Source organism: Conger conger, chromosome 12 (assembly GCF_963514075.1).
Source record: "Conger conger chromosome 12, fConCon1.1, whole genome shotgun sequence".
NCBI lineage: Eukaryota > Metazoa > Chordata > Actinopteri > Anguilliformes > Congridae > Conger > Conger conger.
In genome coordinates, this window is record NC_083771.1 from 43291727 (window position 1) to 43309552 (window position 17826).

At 42.9% G+C, this 17826-nt stretch overlaps 1 protein-coding gene across 1 annotated transcript; it reads left to right on the plus strand.

Annotated features, from left to right (window-relative positions):
* The first annotated feature begins 719 nt into the window (after window positions 1-719).
* Window positions 720-15951, plus strand: lman1 (lectin, mannose-binding, 1). Its single transcript, XM_061262784.1, has 13 exons — window positions 720-927; window positions 3627-3781; window positions 4261-4368; window positions 4531-4592; window positions 5174-5273; window positions 5464-5587; window positions 5939-5997; window positions 6132-6264; window positions 6474-6670; window positions 8006-8076; window positions 11300-11453; window positions 12490-12611; window positions 13638-15951. The coding sequence occupies exons 1-13, from the start codon at window positions 732-734 to the stop codon at window positions 13672-13674; spliced, it is 1518 nt and encodes a 505-aa protein (XP_061118768.1). The 5' UTR covers window positions 720-731; the 3' UTR covers window positions 13675-15951.
* The last annotated feature ends 1875 nt before the right edge of the window (window positions 15952-17826 follow it).

Here is a 17826-nt window from a genome sequence, read left to right on the forward strand (position 1 = left end):
GGCCCTTAACCCTGCATTGCTCCAGGGCAGGATTGTCTCCCGCTCAGACTAATAAACTGTACGTCGCTCTGGATAAGAGCATCTGCCAAATGCCGATAATGTAATGTAATGTAATGTAAGTGTTCTTCCCTCCCTGCATGATACTGGATGAAGCAGAAACGAAAGATCCGCACCTGTTCCTTGCCTTAGGATACCTGTCTTTCCTTCAAGCTTTTCAAGGCCACTGAATAACTGTAACATTGCCAAGCCTACCAAGGTTGAAATGTGCCATAACCAGGCTTTCCTAAGTCTGCCTGGTGTGATGCAAAAACTACACTTCTACACTTCAAGCAGTGGTTTGGAGGCTATTTAGGTTTCAGATGCATGTCATACAAATAAAATAGCAACAAATGCATACAACAGTAGCTATATCCAGCGGCAATCCAAGAATAAACATAATTCACAGTTTGCATTAAAGACGGTTATATTGCAGTGGATAGCTTTTAATCAAATAGCAAATGTATAATATTTCCGCCCTCTGCTAGGTTTTCCGTTTCATTTGGTTGCAATTATAAAATTTGATCTATCACGTGACAGCCTAGAACCGCTATGTGTGCTCCACGACTACCTTGCATCTTTCCGCGACTCTGCTGTACCAGTGCGTTAGCCAATGAGAAAGCGCCCTGTTGGCCATCCTTGCATTCCCGACATCTACTTGTCATACAACGCTACGTCAGCAGAGAACCTGAAAGATGGCGGTGTCCATGAGTACCGCTGTACATTTAGTAATATTAAGTTTGGCATTTCATCTTTCTAATTGCGATAGCGAAACTGGCGGTACAGACACAGCAGAAGCGCCTCATCGCCGCTTTGAATACAAATATAGTTTCAAAGGACCGCATCTCACCCAAAGCGACGGCGGTATTCCTTTTTGGGTACATACTGGAAGTAAGTCAGTTTAACGTTAGCTAGCTAACAGATTAAATAGGAATACGCGTAGTTGCATAGCTAGCTACAGACTTCTAAGAGCGATTCGGTTGTCTGACTTCCTTTCTGCGTTTCAGCGTTACATTGAGGTAGTTAGCATTTTTGGCTTGCCAGCTGCCATGCCATGTCATCGCTTGCTCACATGTTTATAACATATTACTTGGAGCACTCCAGCAAAATATCAGTATCTTGGTTTGATAGGTAGCTAGCAAACGTTAGTTGGTTAGCTCGCCTGAAGTTGACTCGTGTCAAGTAACGTTAACTAACGTGAGCCATCTAAGTCACTTCGATATAGCTAACGTTAGCTAACTTAAGTTATTAAAACCTTGTCCCAACAAGCTGTTCTGCTGGTGTATTCCGCTACGTCTGGATAAACTGTATAATATCACAGTAACTGCAGTAACAATCTTGACATACAGTAACGTTACTATGTCTAACGTTGACGTCACTGGGTTTGCCAAGTCAACTTGTCTCGTTAACTAACGTTAGTAAGTTAGTTCTGCAGGTTATTCATGCTAATTAGCTAAGTTAGTCATCCTTCACTGCGATTAAAATGATTTAGAGCTAACGTTTCCCATCTTCGTTTCAAGGAAGTGGTATCACGTAACTTCTTTTTACTTCAGAAAATTGCCTTAAAGTTTGTACTTGAGTGTCAACGTGTGTATGTGCTGGCCTACTTGTTCAGCTAGTTATCTGCCGCATATTTGGTGGGGTCATGCCTCAGGCAATAATTTTGCCTATGTGGAATATTAGGGAACTATTGTGCCATAGTTACACGTAGGTTATACATTAGCGAAGTGGCCTGCAGATAATAATTGATTTCCAGCGTGTGGATGCACACTTCTAAATGTCTGTTCAGTGGTGATACACTATCAGCCATATCCAGATCAGTTCAAACCAGCAGTGCAAAGTACATCTGGACATGACAACACACCTTTTTCTCAGCTGTAATGTGTAGCGGTTGTGGAAAGTGTGAAATGCAGGGATTTCAAACTAAAATCCTGGTGGTCTGCTCTCCCTTCTGGCTGTTAATCTGTTCCTCCACCTAACTGTTTTTTTTAGTCATTGTTTGCACACCTTGTTTCCATGGCCATTGGCTGCTGTTTGAAATGAATTGATAAAAACACTAATGCACACAAAGACTGTGGTCCTCTAGCACAGCTATTTGAAACTGTAACATGTTGCATTGTATGCCACATTGGACTGGAATGCATTAATGGTTGCATTTAAATGTTTAACATACTTTAAGCATTTTTTTATGGGTCAAAACATGATCTAGACTACACCTTTGGCACAGTTACAAACTTGCATTTATAGTAGGCTGTTCTTATGGGTTGTAGATACGCATTTGCTGAAGTTTTACAGCAACGGTTCCTTGTGGCTCTTCTTTATTTATTTTTTTGTAACTCTTAATACTCAATTCTGCAAGTGCCAACTAGTTTGTGTAACAGCAGAATGAGTAGACACAGCACTATGGAGTTTGATACCACTCAGTTACAGGAAGGATATCAACCTGCCTGAATAGCATTGGGTTTATGTCTGTAAAGTGTGCTGGCTTTACACTCAGTAACCACTTTATTAGGTAAACCTGCTCAGCGGCTTGTTAATGCAAATATTTACTCAGCCAATCATGTGGCAGTGACTAAATGCATAAAAGCATGCAGACGTGGTCAAGAGGTTCAGCTGTTTTTCAGACCCAACAGCAGAATGGGGAAGAAATGTGATCCAAGTGACTGACTGTGAAATGATTGTTGGTGCCAGGCAGGGTGATTTGAGTATCTCAGAAAGTACTGATCTGCTGGGTTTTTCACGCACAACGGTCTCTAGAGTTTGCAGAGAATGGTGTGAAAAACCAAAAACAACCAGTGAGAAAAAATGCATTGTTAATGAGAAAGGTCAGAGAAGGGCCAGACTGGTCTAAGTTGACAGGAACGTGACAGTAACGCAAATAACCATGCATTTCAACATTGGTATGCAGAAGAGCATCTCTGAACACACAGCATGTCCTCTAACTGGATAGGCTACTGCAGCAGAAGACCAATACATCTTAAAAAAAAAAAATAAGTCTAGTACCTAATAAAGTGCTCACTGAGTGTATGTCACCTAGATACATGGGCCCAGTGAAAAGTGATCAGTGTTGTGAATTATGTAGTGCGGAGTCCAGAGCAGGCTGGCAGCCTTGCGGTTTGCTGAACTTGAGTCTGTCGTTCAGCAAACCGCAAACGTGCACCTGGCGGTCGAGCTGCACGTTCACGCCTGTTTTCCGTTCTGGTTCCTCAGTGGTGGAATGACTTGCCTACCACTGTCAGAACAGCAGAATCCCTCCCCCTATTTCGACGCAGACTCAAAACACACCTTTTCAAACTCTACCTTAGTCCTCCCTCCTGATTTCCCCCCCACCCCCCCCTTTCTGATACCCCTATCCTTGTCTAACCCCCCCCCCAAAAAAAAAAAAAAAAAAAACTTGCACTTATGATGACGACTATATGTTTAGAACAGCATTCCCCGTGTATCTTCCTAGTTCTGGATGTGATGCTTTGACTTGTGGTAGAACCTATGCACTTTGTAAGTCGCTTTGGCTTAAAAGCGTCTGCCAAATGACAAAAATGTAAAATGTAAAATGTAAATGTAAATGACCGTTAACGCCTCTCGCCCCCCAGATGCCATCCCCAGCGCCGATCAGATCCGGATCACGCCCTCGCTCAGGAGCCAGAAGGGGTCCGTGTGGACGAAGAACACGGTGAACTTCGAGAACTGGGAGGCGGAGGTGACGTTCCGCGTGTCCGGCCGCGGCCGGATGGGGGCCGATGGACTGGTGAGGAGAGCCCCCGTCGCCCGCAGTCGACTCCGCGCTCGGGACGGGCAACGGGTGCCCGAGGGAGGTTAAGGGAGCACTGAAGTGACCATTTGCATTTGGAATCTGTCTGTCTGTCTGTGTGGGGGTGGGGGTGGGGGACTGATGACAGCTTTTTTTTTCTTTTTTTTTTTTTTTTTTTTACAGTTTGTCAGGGTTGTGTTAGCTATAGCTATGTAACTTTAAAGATGTTATCTTCAATGATTGAAGATTGGACTTGCGCACTTTTGCCCGTAACCCAATTGTTAGTCTTCAAAACAACAAACTGCTAAAGATGCAATGTAAAAAATAAGCAATGAAATTAATTAGCCATTAATTCTCTTGCGTTTGTTACAAAGGGGGGGCTCATTTTTTCATTGTAACATTGAGCATTCCTTCTCTTTCAAGCACTCGAGTCCTTGTACCCATCCGTAGTCTGCAAACATGTCCTCCTTCAACAGGCGATGTGGTTCACCGCAGGGCAAGGTCTGGAGGGCCCAGTCTATGGTGCAGCTGATTCTTGGAATGGTGTTGGGATATTTTTTGACTCTTTCGACAATGATGGGAAGGTTAGTGGGAAAATGCGCTCCTATGTTACTAACAAGGAAGCTGGTATAATGAATACATCCAATGGAATGTGTCGCACCTTCAATATTTTAAGCTTGAGCCATTTCTTTTTTGGTGAATTATTGCTGATGTAAATAAGTTGTTTATGTTTTTTTTTCTTTCAGAAAAATAATCCTGCAATTCTGATAGTTGGGAACAATGGAAACCTTGTTTATGACCACCAAAAGTAAGCATTTAATGATAATATAACCTGAAATGAAAAGTGTGTTGGATATTCTCTCAGATTGGAGGGCGTTTCCACTTGTGTGTCAGCATGTGATCTGTGTCTTATCTTTTGCTTCCATGTGAAGGTCAGAGTAGCTTTGTCATAAGACTGCTACTGCTCTTGGGGCTTTGATTGTTATTTAGAAGATTATTTCCCAAACGGAGGACATGGTGTCTGTGGGGGAGGAAAATTGGTTGAAGTTTAAAAATTGGTTCTCTTCTCACACACAAGCTTGTATAAAAAGTGCTGTCATTTACATATAGTGACACCAAAATGCGTGAGTAATTGTTTTGATTACTAATCTAAAATTGTGGAGTGCAGAGCCAGATGTAGAAAAAAAAAAAAGAAATGTCGTACAAAACATGGTGCTCACTGTATGCCATCACATTCCTTTTCTGCACTGAAAAATTTAAATACAATACGTCAGATGCATTAAAGAATGGTTTCCTCAGGATTGGCTTCCTCCTGTTTCAGTTGGTAAGCTGCGCTGAGTTTTTTTAAAATGAATAAAAATAAAATAAAAATCTTGCTCCTTCCTGCAGTGATGGGACAACCCAAGCCCTGGGGACATGTTTAAGAGACTTCCGAAACAAGCCCTATCCTGTCCGAGCTAAAATCACATACTACAAGAAGTCCTTGACGGTAAGATCTGTTTCCTGGAGACGATATGCACATCTGGCCCCCAGTGAGAGAATAAGCTCTGCAGCGGGGACAGAAGAGGCACTCTCTTCTACCGCACACTGAAAACTCCCTGTTTTTTAATTGTGGCGTTCGGAAAGCCAAGATGCATTGTGAACTACCATTGTGAACTCGAATTCTCTTCACCTTTTAGGTTATGATCAATAACGGCTTCACCCCGGACAGAGATGACTTTGAGTTCTGTGCGAAAGTGGACAACATGGTCATACCTCAGGAAGGGTACTTCGGCATCTCTGCAGCCACGGGAGGTCTAGCGGGTCAGTCTCTAACTTTGCACATCATGAAGCTGGCTCAAAAAGAACATGTTTAACGGAGGTCAATGTTTATTCCGACTAATTTAACCGTCTCAACTGCCTTAATAATGTTAAGTAGGTGTCTCGGTGGCGCAGCCTGTAGAGCACTGACCGCATGCTCATTGCGAGCCGCGACGTCGGCGGTTTTGTCGCATGTCTTCCCCTCTCTCTCGCTCCCATTCTTCCTGTCTCTCTATACTATACTGTCCAATAAAGTTGAAAAAGGCCTAAAAAATATCAAAAAAAAAAAAAAAAAATGTTAAGTAATGTTTGTAATGTTTGTTTACCGTAGTTTTATGTTCTTTTATTTCATAGATGATCATGACGTCCTGTCATTCTTGCTCTTCAGACTAACCGAGCCTGGACAACAGCAGGTATTCAATCTTTCTTGATATTGTCCTGCTCCTCGTGAGTTTGGAAATGACAGTTAGGGCAGTTGGCGTAAGAGCTGGCCTGAGTTTTGAGGTCCACATAGATCGTGCTTGGGATGTTACACTTTGCTTTGAAGGAGCCGGCTGCAGCTGAAATCCCAGACGAGGACAAGGACAAGTATCGGGAGGAGTTTGACAACTTCCAGCATGAGCTGGACAAGAAGAAAGAAGAGTTTCAGAAGGAGCATCCGGACGTACAGGGAGAGGCAGGTACGCAAGTATCGTTTTGAATGGAGTGTTCAATATGAATTAATATCTTGTAATACTGTTGATTATCTCACATTTTAAGAGGCAATTTATAGCTTTTAAAAAGTACACTTTTGACAAATGAATGTACGGATATTTCTCCCGTGTGTTTTCCTGATCGCTTGCTTGTACGCGCGTGGGACTGATACTTTTCTGATGGTGTCCACGTGCAGTGGAGGACATCTACGAGACGGTGAACGACCGGGAGATCCGGCAGGTGTTCGAGGGGCAGAACCGGATCCACCTGGAGATCAAGCAGCTCCACCGGCAGCTGGCCATGATTCTGGACGAGCAGCGCCGCTACGTCTCCGCGGTGACGGACGAGATCACCAAGCAGCAGCAGGCCCAGGCTCCTCCTGCTCCGGGACAGGTATGGGCAGAAGCATGTTTATGACAGGGCCTCAGGTACGACAGGGCCTCACAGGGCCTCAGGCACGACAGGGTCTCAGGTACGACAGGGTCTCAGGGCCTCAGGTACGACAGGGTCTCACAGGGCCTCAGGGCCTCAGGTACGACAGGGCCTCACAGGGTCTCACAGGGCCTCAGGTACGACAGGGTCTCACAGGGCCTCAGGTACGACAGGGCCTCAGGGTCTCACAGGGCCTCAGGGCCTCAGGTACGACAGGGCCTCAGGTACGACAGGGCCTCAGGTACAACAGGGCCTCACAGGGCTTCAGGTACGACAGGGTCTCACAGGGCCTCAGGTACGACAGGGCCTCAGGGTCTCAGTAACGACAGGGCCTCAGGTACGACAGGGCCTCAGGGTCTCACAGGGCCTCAGGTACGACAGGGCCTCAGGGTCTCAGTAACGACAGGGCCTCACAGGGCCTCAGGTACGACAGGGCCTCAGGGTCTCACAGGGCCTCAGGGCCTCAGGTACGACAGGGCCTCAGGTACGACAGGGCCTCAGGGCCTCAGGTACGACAGGGCCTCAGGTACGACAGGGCCTCAGGTACGACAGGGCCTCACAGGGCTTCAGGTACGACAGGGTCTCACAGGGCCTCACAGGGCCTCAGGTACGACAGGGCCTCACAGGGCCTCAGTAACGACAGGGCCTCAGGGCCTCAGTAACGACAGGGCCTCACAGGGCCTCAGGGCCTCAGGTACGACAGGGCCTCAGGGCCTCAGGTACGACAGGGCCTCGGGGTCTCAGGTACGACAGGGTCTCACAGGGCCTCAGGTACGACAGGGTCTCACAGGGTCTCAGGTACGACAGGGCCTCACAGGGCCTCAGTAACGACAGGGCCTCACAGGGCCTCAGGTACGACAGGGTCTCACAGGGCCTCAGTAACGACAGGGCCTCACAGGGCCTCAGGTACGACAGGGCCTCACAGGGCCTCAGGTACGACAGGGTCTCAGGGCCTCAGGTACGACAGGGCCTCACAGGGCCTCAGTTACGACAAGGCCTCAGAGAATAAATCAATCCAATAACATCTTCAAGCAGCACCTCTCCCCGTCCCTCCCTACCTCCCTGTGAACCTTAATTGTTGTCTCTGTGATGTGCTTTGTGTATCGGTATTTTTAGTTGGCTAGGTAAGCAGTGTTTGGATAGTTTATTTTGGTCACTTTTGCTCTGTTTGTTTGTTTATTTGAAAATGAAATGGCACTACCGCCATATAATGTTTAACGTTGACCAACATAACTTCCACTCAAAGTGAAATTTTTGTCACTGAGTTTGCTTACCTAAGTTTCGCAATGTTTCTAGGCGCCCAGTCTTGAATTGGAGACTGTAATCGCCACGCAGCAGGAAGTGTTGAAGAATCTGAATGAACTGAGGTGAGAACCAAAAATCACTTCCACTTCCAGTCTGTCCTTTTTTCACACATCCCTGGCAACTCAAAAAAGTACGACAAAAAACAATTCATGCAGAGGATAGTACACCTTTGAATCTCAGATATCCTTTTTCATGAAATATTCCGTTTACCCAGGTGCTCCAGACAATCTGTCATGATGTATTGCTTTTTAAGTTCAGTCACTCTTGGTAATGCCCCTCGACCTCTTGATTCCCCTCTGATCTCTTCCCAAAGGCAGAGAACGGGCAAGAGATGGGCCAGAAGTCCGAATTTACATTTACATTTAACGGGTCTAGTTTTTATTATGCTATTTCAAGGTTATAAAAGCCTTTATGTCATATATGCATGTTTCAAGCAGATCACATTTACATTCCCATAAACACCATGGCATTATGTGTATATTACTTTTGTCATCCGTTAAATATAAGCACTTAAGTCATAAAAGCCTCTAAACCCATGATATTCTAATAATGATTTTGCTTGATTAAATAAAAATGAAAGCTGAAACCATTATAATTAAGTGAACAATAATTGATCCCTGATTAAGCATTCAGTTTAACCTAAGTGGAATTAGTTTTGCGGAAAGAGTATATTCACATGCATAAGGCATTTGGTTTGTACTACAATTGGAAGAAAAATGTTCAGGCTTATCCTTATAGATTATTGCCACAAGGATTGTCTTGTCCTCCATATATATTTTAAAAATAACCAATATGTTGTATCTTGGTTCGTTTCGATTATTTCTCAGGCAGGTCGCTAGATCAAATGGTTTATTTCTCTTGCCCCAAATAATTTATATTACATCCCTTCAATGTTTCATTTGTCTTATTTATTTATTCTTTTATTTATTTATTTATTTTAATCATCTTTGATTTCTAAAGGTGATGGGGGTTATTTCTAGTGCGTGTAATAACACGGTCTAAGAAATGTAATATAATCTGAAACATCTTAATTTTCAATATGTGCTCTTTTATTAAGGAGGTTGAACCTTTTCTTGCTGTCTTACAGTGTTACTGCTGAGGATCCTGGATTTGTACACGGATTTCATTGTGCATTTAAAGATGCTTACATGTCTTTTTGTATGTTCTTTGCCTAAGTATCTCCTCTTGGGCTTTTATAAATATAACTTGACCTCCATATAATCTGAGCAGTTTTCCCCTCTGCTTAGAGCAGCTGGCCAGCTTTCCTTCAGAGAAAATTTCACTTACGTTCAACGTCTGTCTTCTCCGTTTATAAAGCTCATGTTAAGGTAGGGGTGTGACTTCTCAACATTGAATCAGTAAACGTGAACAAAAATTCCAAGCGATAAGGAAAATATCTAAACGATTAAATGCATTTTTACAACGGCAATGCAGGTTCTGATCGGATAATATCACAGGAGACTACAAAACAGCATAACTATTTTTAATCGATTCATATAGTACAGTGAATACTACTAGCCTATATAAGCACACCAACAGTTGAAATGTGAATATTTGGACCCAACAGAAGATACCGAATTGGCATGTAATCAATGTAGCTAGTTATCATGGACATCTATGGAACAACCGGTGTTCTGCTGAACTTAATAATCTTTAAATCGGCATTATTTATTTTTACAAACCGTTTTACATCATCTTGTTACCTTTCCTGACTTTCCTTTCTAACCATGGGGACAGCTTTAGGGAAGTTTCAGCTAGAAAGTTAGCTAGAAACTGAGATCTCTGCCTTGGCAGTCTCAAAGCTACAAGTGCCGTATTGCAACCAAAACCATAATGCAATGCTCTTAAAGCCACAAAACACATTTTCTAACATTATGTAGTAACCTAATGACATAGAAATGGCACAATGGAAGTAAATGTAGCCTTTAAATGGGAGTTATATTTAACACCACTTCTGGTTTCACGGGAGAGCTGATGTAATATATATTTTTTATTATTAATAAAAAAACAGAGGGTCCAGTTCCACTGCTCCACTGAACAGGCATGAACCCATATTGTTTTGTTTCGACACACATACTACGCCTTAAGCTACATCAAGGTGTTCTAGTGATGTTTTTAATACAACTCTACACTTGCTACACAGATGCTAGGATTACAAAGCTTTCTGAGGTTTAGAAGGCACAACTGAAGCAGTTCGGGATCCTCCAGATTATTATATACAATAATTCAAATTAATCAAAATCGTCGTATGATTCCTTTATTACTAAATGGGGGATTAATGAACAGTGCATGTGGAGTAAATTTCTGTAATCTATAAATATAGAAGTGAATGTAAATTAAGACCAATTAAAAAGGCAAGTTGAGGCAAAATGTCGCAGGAATGGATACATTTCGCAATCATTTCCACTGAACCCGATTGTTTTGTTTTTTCTTCATTTTCCCCTGAAAAAATAATGCATGTTCTGCTCCCTTGACCCTCTTCAGTGTGACAGGATCAGAATATAATCAGACACTGTACAAATCGGGAGCGATGTAAAGATTACGGCCTGCGCATCCAGATTAATGGGTTAAATGGTCGTTCCCTCTTCATCCACTAGTGGTGAACTTGCATTCCTGGCATTCGAGATGAGCGTGTGTGGGTCGTCAGTCCACACTGACACGGTGCTGTGTGCGTGGGTAATCCCAGTGCTTCCGCCCGCACTCTCTGGCAGAATCTAAGCCAGATAACAGCTGGGTTTGCAGGGGGCCATCAAGCTGTGGACATTTGCGGGGTGTCAATTTGATCGCAGGTTTCCTCTTTTTCCCCTAATATACACTCTGAGTTTTAGTTGACTTTAACTTTCATCTGGAGTGTCTTAGAATGGCAGTATGAAGAATAAGTGTGTCTGATTGGCTGGAAAAGCCTGTCCTGGTCGCGATCTTTAATCCGGTTAAGTGGTGTACACTGTGTTCTTAAAAAACGCCTTGAGGGTTTAAAAGGGATAAGGACTTGCCCTTACTCACCACTGGGTTTTAAATCGCACACAAAATTTCTCCAAAACAAAACTATCTTTTCAAATATGTAATTATGCAAGTTATCACAAGAACAAATTCAACGTGAATTTCTTTGTATTTTCACTGAAAGAAACCACAGATGACTGTGGCAACTGGTCTACCCATGTGCCCATAATAGCATACAATGTCTAATATGGACCGATCCTATGTTGTATGAGGTCAAGGAGACTGTTGGTAGGATATATATAACCACCCACATGGTAATCCTTGTTTTTTTTGGTAACCTTTTAGGAACGCCTTCTCTGAAACACTGAAACAAGTGGACGCTACCCAGCATGAGGGGAATGCAGCCGGGGCCTACGAGTCTGTTCAGCACTTCAACGACATCAAGGAGCACCTGCACGTGGTGAAGAGGAGCATCGAGCACCTCGCCCAGCGGAATGAGGTGAGGCCTGCACACACCACCAGAACCAGGCTTCTTTCTCCCAACCTCGTCTCCCGGTCGTGCTGAGAGACCGTGCTCACCTGCACCACTGCGGCTGGCTCCAGTGTCGGTCATTCAGACCCGTTTTCAACAGAAAGTCAACGGTACAATTGACTTTGTATATTGGTGTACGCGTACAGTAAGTTCCTCAACAGACAACAGTCTGACTTAGGAATATTTAGTAAAATTTCGGCCTTCTTATGTCCTCCATTGAAGTTAGTCCCCCACAATGCATTGGTTTGGTAAGTCAGGGGTCTGCAACCCTGGTCCTAGAAGGGTTTTCACCTTAAAAACCGGACCCTATGCAGACCCAAGTAACCAGGTGAACTTGCCCGTGTCCTCATCTGCTCTAATGTATTAAGTGCAGAGTAACAATGAACACCAGTAGAACCTGCGGCTCTCCCGAACCAGGGTTGCAGTCCCATGCTGTGAATCATGGTTATAGTTGTTTGAGGTTACACTTTACAAATTACAATGACACTGACAAATTACCTTCACAAATGTTTTTTATTTTTTTCTTTGGTATTACTGTTTTGTTTTTTTACATTTGGCCTCTTGTGTCATATTCACACGATATTATTTTCTTGGACTCACAATCTTCGTTTATTTATGTGAGTGACATTACAAATTTGATGTGAAAAGTTAATGACTCTGTCCTTGCTTGCCCCTTGAACCCAGCGGTATCGCTGTGTTTACTGTTGGTGTGGTGCTCTGTGTTCAGGGTCCAGGTGAGAAGGCCAAACCCAGCAGTATCGCTGTGTTCACTGTTGGTGTGGTGCTCTGTGTTCAGGGTCCAGGTGAGAAGGCCAAACCCAGCAGTATCGCTGTGTTCACTGTTGGTGTGGTGCTCTGTGTTCAGGGTCCAGGTGAGAAGGCCAAACCCAGCGGTATCGCTGTGTTCACTGTCGGTGTGGTGCTCTGTGTTCAGGGTCCAGGTGAGAAGGCCGAACCCAGCGGTATTGCTGTGTTCACTGTTGGTGTGGTGCTCTGTGTTCAGGGTCCAGGTGAGAAGGTGAAGTGCCCGGACCCGCCCCCGATGCCGTCCTGCCTGTCCACCCCGCATTTCCTCATCTTCGCCGCAGTGCAGTCCGTGCTCTTCATCGGCTACGTCATGTACAGGTGAGTGTTCATGTACAGATGAGGGTAAATGGTAAATGGTTGGCATTTATATAGCGCCTTTATCCAAAGCGCTGTACAATTGATGCTTCTCATTCACCCATTCATACACACACTCACACACTCACACACTCACACACTCACGCACCGACGGCGATTGGCTGCCATGCAAGGCGCCGACCAGCTCGTCAGGAGCATTTGGGGGTTCGGTGTCTTGCTCAGGGACACTTCAACACAGCCCGGGCTGTGGCATTTGGCAGACGCTCTTATCCAGAGCGACGTACAGTTGATGAGACTAAGCAGGAGACAATCCTCCCCTGGAGCAATGCAGGGTTAAGGGCCTTGCTCAAGGGCCCAACGGCTGTGCGGATCTTATTGTGGCTACACCGGGGATCGAACCCCCAACACGCACCCCAGCCTTGTGTGTCCCAGTCATGTACCTTAACCACTACGCTACAGCTACAGGCACCGTAAGCCCAAAAGTACGCTTTGCTGCTGAATTTGAGCAAACGCGTTACTGTGCCGCTATTGCGTTGACTACTGCCATGCAGTGGTAGAACACAGTCAGCGCAAAGACCTTTGCTAACTTTATGCAAAATAGATGTTTGCAGACCGATATTCATGAATTGTTCATTGCCGTTATTATGAAGCTTGATTTTTGCTTGTGTGAATTTGATAACTTGATAACTGTGGATACAGTGTGCTTGCACAACACCACTGAGGAGGATAATTCTGGTTAATTAACTGATAATCACTAAAAATATTCGAATTTGAACCTGACAACATAATTTGAAGGAAAACTGGATTGGATTTAGAAACTTGGCCATAAAGACTAAAGACACAAGTTGTAGAACGTGCCTCTGAGGTGGGGGGGACATACCAGAGTACCATGGGGTAGGATAAACCGTGGCTTTGGGTGCTGGTGATTTTGTAGGATATTACATGACTGCTACATATATTGCTTCTAAAATGGCTGATATAAATGCATATTAATATGTATTACTGACTCTCTATCCCCCAAATTCTTAGAAGTCAACAAGAAGCAGCAGCAAAGAAGTTCTTTTGATGAAAACTGTTCTCCTGTGGAAGGTATAACAAAATGTGTAAATGAGGTTTTTTTGTTTTTTGTTTTTTTTTTGTTCATTTCTGGTCTGTTTCAAAATTGTAAATTATTGTATTTGAAAACAAGAAGTGTTTTTGAGTTTTTGAATTTTGGATTTTTAATTTGATCCTAGATGTACAGATTGTGGATGAATATTTGCTTTCATTAGGTGTGTGTGACATTTTGGTCAAAGATTCCCAAATGATGTAATATATCCTTCTCTTGGATTAAGCCAATATTATTTGGATTCCGGTCAGGGTCATGAAAAAGTGTCTCAGTTAAACAATGTCAATCACTGTCCTGGCAGTGTTGACAACTGTGGTATTATGTAACTTAGTATGAATGCTGAATTGTAAGAATGGAAAAATCTCAAATGTATTTTTTTAGTGTTCCACCAAAATTACTGTTTTCTTCTTTATGCTCAAGTGATTATTATGAAAACAAACTGCAACATAGCTACATCCTCCTCATACATTTCTGTCAGACAGACTTTGTATTATATTAGCTTTTTCTGCAATTATTTCATCTTTAAGTAAGCTCCTCCCTTATAAGAAGCTGTCCAATGGCCTGGATTCATTTCAACATTGGTCCTTAACCTTGACGCACAGTGTGCTCAAAAGTGTTTGAAACTTCCCCAACTGTCTTTGAAACTGTGTACAACTTTATCATTATTTGCAGAACGTGTATTAACATTAACATTAAGGGCAAGTAGTGGTCAAATTCAGGTTAGCATCTTGTTCTAGGTGTACTAGTTTTCTGCAAGCAATTGCTGTAATTACAGACTTGCAAAATCTACCTAAAGCAGTTTTTGTTTTCAAACAGAATTGGGTCGTTTAAATGGGAAAAGGACCCAACATTCTGCACTATATGTATTAATGACACACAGCAGTGACATGACTGAAATATGAAGCACAGTAATAATAAGGGGGGGGGTGTACATATCAATTGACACTTGCGTATCTGCACTATGGAAAAGGATTGTTTTTGCTGTGAGCAGTCCGTGTAGAACGTCTCTGCATGGTGCCCGTCACCTCCCCAGTCAGCATTGATACAATGTTTTTTTTTAAATTTTTTTTAATTTTTCAATATTTTCAAATTTAACTTCCCTTTCTTTTTTTCCTCAATTTGTTATTGCCAATTGTGCCTAAAGAGTGATAGCTGTATCGTCTGCACACACACACACACACACAGGGGAGCACTGCGGTTAAAGCTGTGCTCTTTTCCATACCCTCACCAGCGAGTCTGTGACTATTTATAACTCCCCAGAGCACAGCATACACAGCGCGGAGCTGCATCCAATTGGAAGAGAGGCGTATTTCACACTGACCACAACTGGCAGACTGTGGCAACTAATGCAGCAGTAACCAGAGGCAGCCTGCCCACATATAACCACTGACCACTCGTCAAAAGGCTAGTTATACCTTCCATTTGTAGCCTCCTATGGATGGCTAACGTGCCCCCCCCCCCCCTGTTGGCTGAGCTGTACGGCCCAATCTGGGCTCAGGGCGAGCTTTGGTATCTGATGCCGTGACGTTGCACAAAAATCTGCTTGGGTGTCATTTTTCAACATCTGTGGAGAGCCAGCTGATAGGCAGACAAGAGGTTGCAGCTCTACCTCTCGACATCAGCGACCCAGAGAAAACCATAACTTCATTTCAAGTTCAGTAAATATGTTCAGTATTATGAAGAAAGCTGTGGCAATAGACATTGTTCTAATTTACTTGATTAGTTTTGCTTTTAATACAGACAGTATGCTTCTGGATTGTAAATGTTTGTTGTATTTATTACTTAAAAGGGAGATTTGGGATTAAGAAAACAAAGAATATACTTAAGATATGGTAAGGACAAAAAAAATGCTTTTTTTTTTTTTTTTTTTTTTATATGGACCTGGACCTTTTTGCAAATAAAGTATATCAACAGTCAAGTGATGAGATACTTACCATTTTAAGTTACAGCTACGCTGATGTCTTCCATCTTTCTCAGTTTTGTCTTTGAGTGAGCGTTTGCTGCTGCTTGGTCAAGAGTAATCTCAAATTTGATTCATGGTGTATTAGATTTTAAGAGCTCTTAAAGAAAGCTTGGTTGGATACGTATTGACATTACTCCTCGTCAAATCAATTTTCAGTGAGACTTGTAACTTCATAAATGCCACCTTGCTTATGTCTTGTCTACCTATTATAAATATAGCACATGTTGCAACAGAACATAAATTTTTGAATTTGAATAAATCTTTTTCCTTGATGATTTCACATATTGTCACTTTCTGTACTTTCATCCCAACTCTATCTGTAACCCTCTGTGCCTTCCCCTTGTTTGAATAAAGTGGAAATAATACAGATAATTTATTATTCTATGTATAAATATGCTAAATATATTTATATACATAAAAAATATATATATAAATATTTTTTCTTAAAAAAAGCTCCCCAACAGATTGGGCTCTTTCCAGTTGCTTATGTTATCCGCCATCTTTTTTTTTTTTTAAGATATTTTTTAGGCCTTTTTCAGCTTTATTGGATAGTATACAGTATAGAGAGACAGGAAGAATGGGAGCGAGAGAGAGGGGAAGACATGCGACAAATGTCGGACGGTCGGATTCGAACCGCCAACGTCGCGGCTCGCAATGAGCATGTGGTCAGTGCTCTACAGGCTGCACCACCGAGACACCCCTAAAAAAACCTTTAAAAAAATAAATAAATAAAATAAAAAAAGCTCCCCAACAGATTGGGCTCATTCCACTCGCTTATGTTATCAATCAGAGTCCGCCATCTTTAAGTCCGCCATCTTTAAGGGCAGCAAACACGTTAATGTGCCCTGATAGAGCTGGGAGGCTCCTGAAGATGCTGGAACAACCGATCGCGAGTTCAACTTTGTCTGGCACCCTACCTGCCAAATCAGTGCCCTTTGTCATTTACAAAATGTATAGGTGTATAAAGCATGGCTAAATTAGTTTTTGCATTGAAGCAGAGATGTTTGCACAAACCACTATAAAGTCATATTAGGCACAATACAAATTAAATAAGTATCTGAAGAACTAAAACTTTCAATGGCAAGATGAGGTTAGAAGTCCAGATCAAGATTGACTTGTTGGGTTGCCTTGGCCAAGAGGATATCACACCGTTGACAGATCTACATCTAATGAGTCTTCTGGTAACTCAAAGATGTTCATTTTCTGGCAGCCATAAACCTGTGGTCCTGGAAGTACATGTAAGATGTACCTGCAAGCCACTGGGTATGCTTGCGAATGTGTGCGTTCCTACTGAATAATGTTAACGATATGGATGCCCAAAGTGCTTTTCATTTGCACTTGATCTGGCTTTGCATTACATTCCCAGAAGCCATAAATATGCTAGTCTTTCCACATTTGCACACAGCAATTATCTATCAACTCAGAAGACTACACATTTCAGACACACATCGAGTGGCAGCTTGTCAAGCTTGCCTATAACAATATATCATCTTTTTGACTCTTGAAAGATTATGATTTAGTATAGGGTGGAACCACAGGAGGTCCAGCATCCCCCATTACAAATGTGTGGGCAATTTGTGACTTCTCAGAATGATAAGCCTTTCCTTGAAAGAGAAAATGTGGAAAAACCTTAATTGGAAATGTATTTTAATTGTGGCAGATGATGTTAAATGTTTGGCATTTATATTGCACCCTTATCCAAAGCGTTGTACAACTGATGCTTCTCATTCACCCATTCATACACATACTCACACACTAACAGTGATTGTCTGCCATGCAAGGCACCAACCAGCTCACCAGGAGCATTTGCGGGTTAAGTGTCTTGGACACTTCGACACACCCAGGATGGGAATGCTTAGAGGTTTGATGCGTTGTGTGTTCAGAGATGCTCTTCTGCATACCACGGTTGTAATGTGTGGTTAATTGCGTTACTGTCACCTTCCTGTCAGCTTTGAGCAGTCTGGCCCTTCTCTCTCATTAACAAGGCATTTCCGCCCACAGAACTTCTGGATGTTTTTTGTTTTTCGCACCATTCTTGAAAACCCCAGGAGATCAGCAGTTTCTGAGATACTCAAACCACCCTGCCTGCCACCAACAATCATTCCATGGTCAACGTCACTTAGATGAAACATTTTCCCCAATTCTGA

Excerpts from the sequence above, each read along its gene's own strand:
- lman1 (XM_061262784.1), top strand. The coding sequence starts at position 732 with ATGGCGGTGTCCATGAGTACCGCTGTACATTTAGTAATATTAAGTTTG. Across the intron at positions 928-3,626 it reads TTTTTGGGTACATACTGGAA|ATGCCATCCCCAGCGCCGAT; the intron begins GTAAGTCAGTTT and ends CTCGCCCCCCAG. Across the intron at positions 4,593-5,173 it reads CTTGTTTATGACCACCAAAA|TGATGGGACAACCCAAGCCC; the intron begins GTAAGCATTTAA and ends TCCTTCCTGCAG.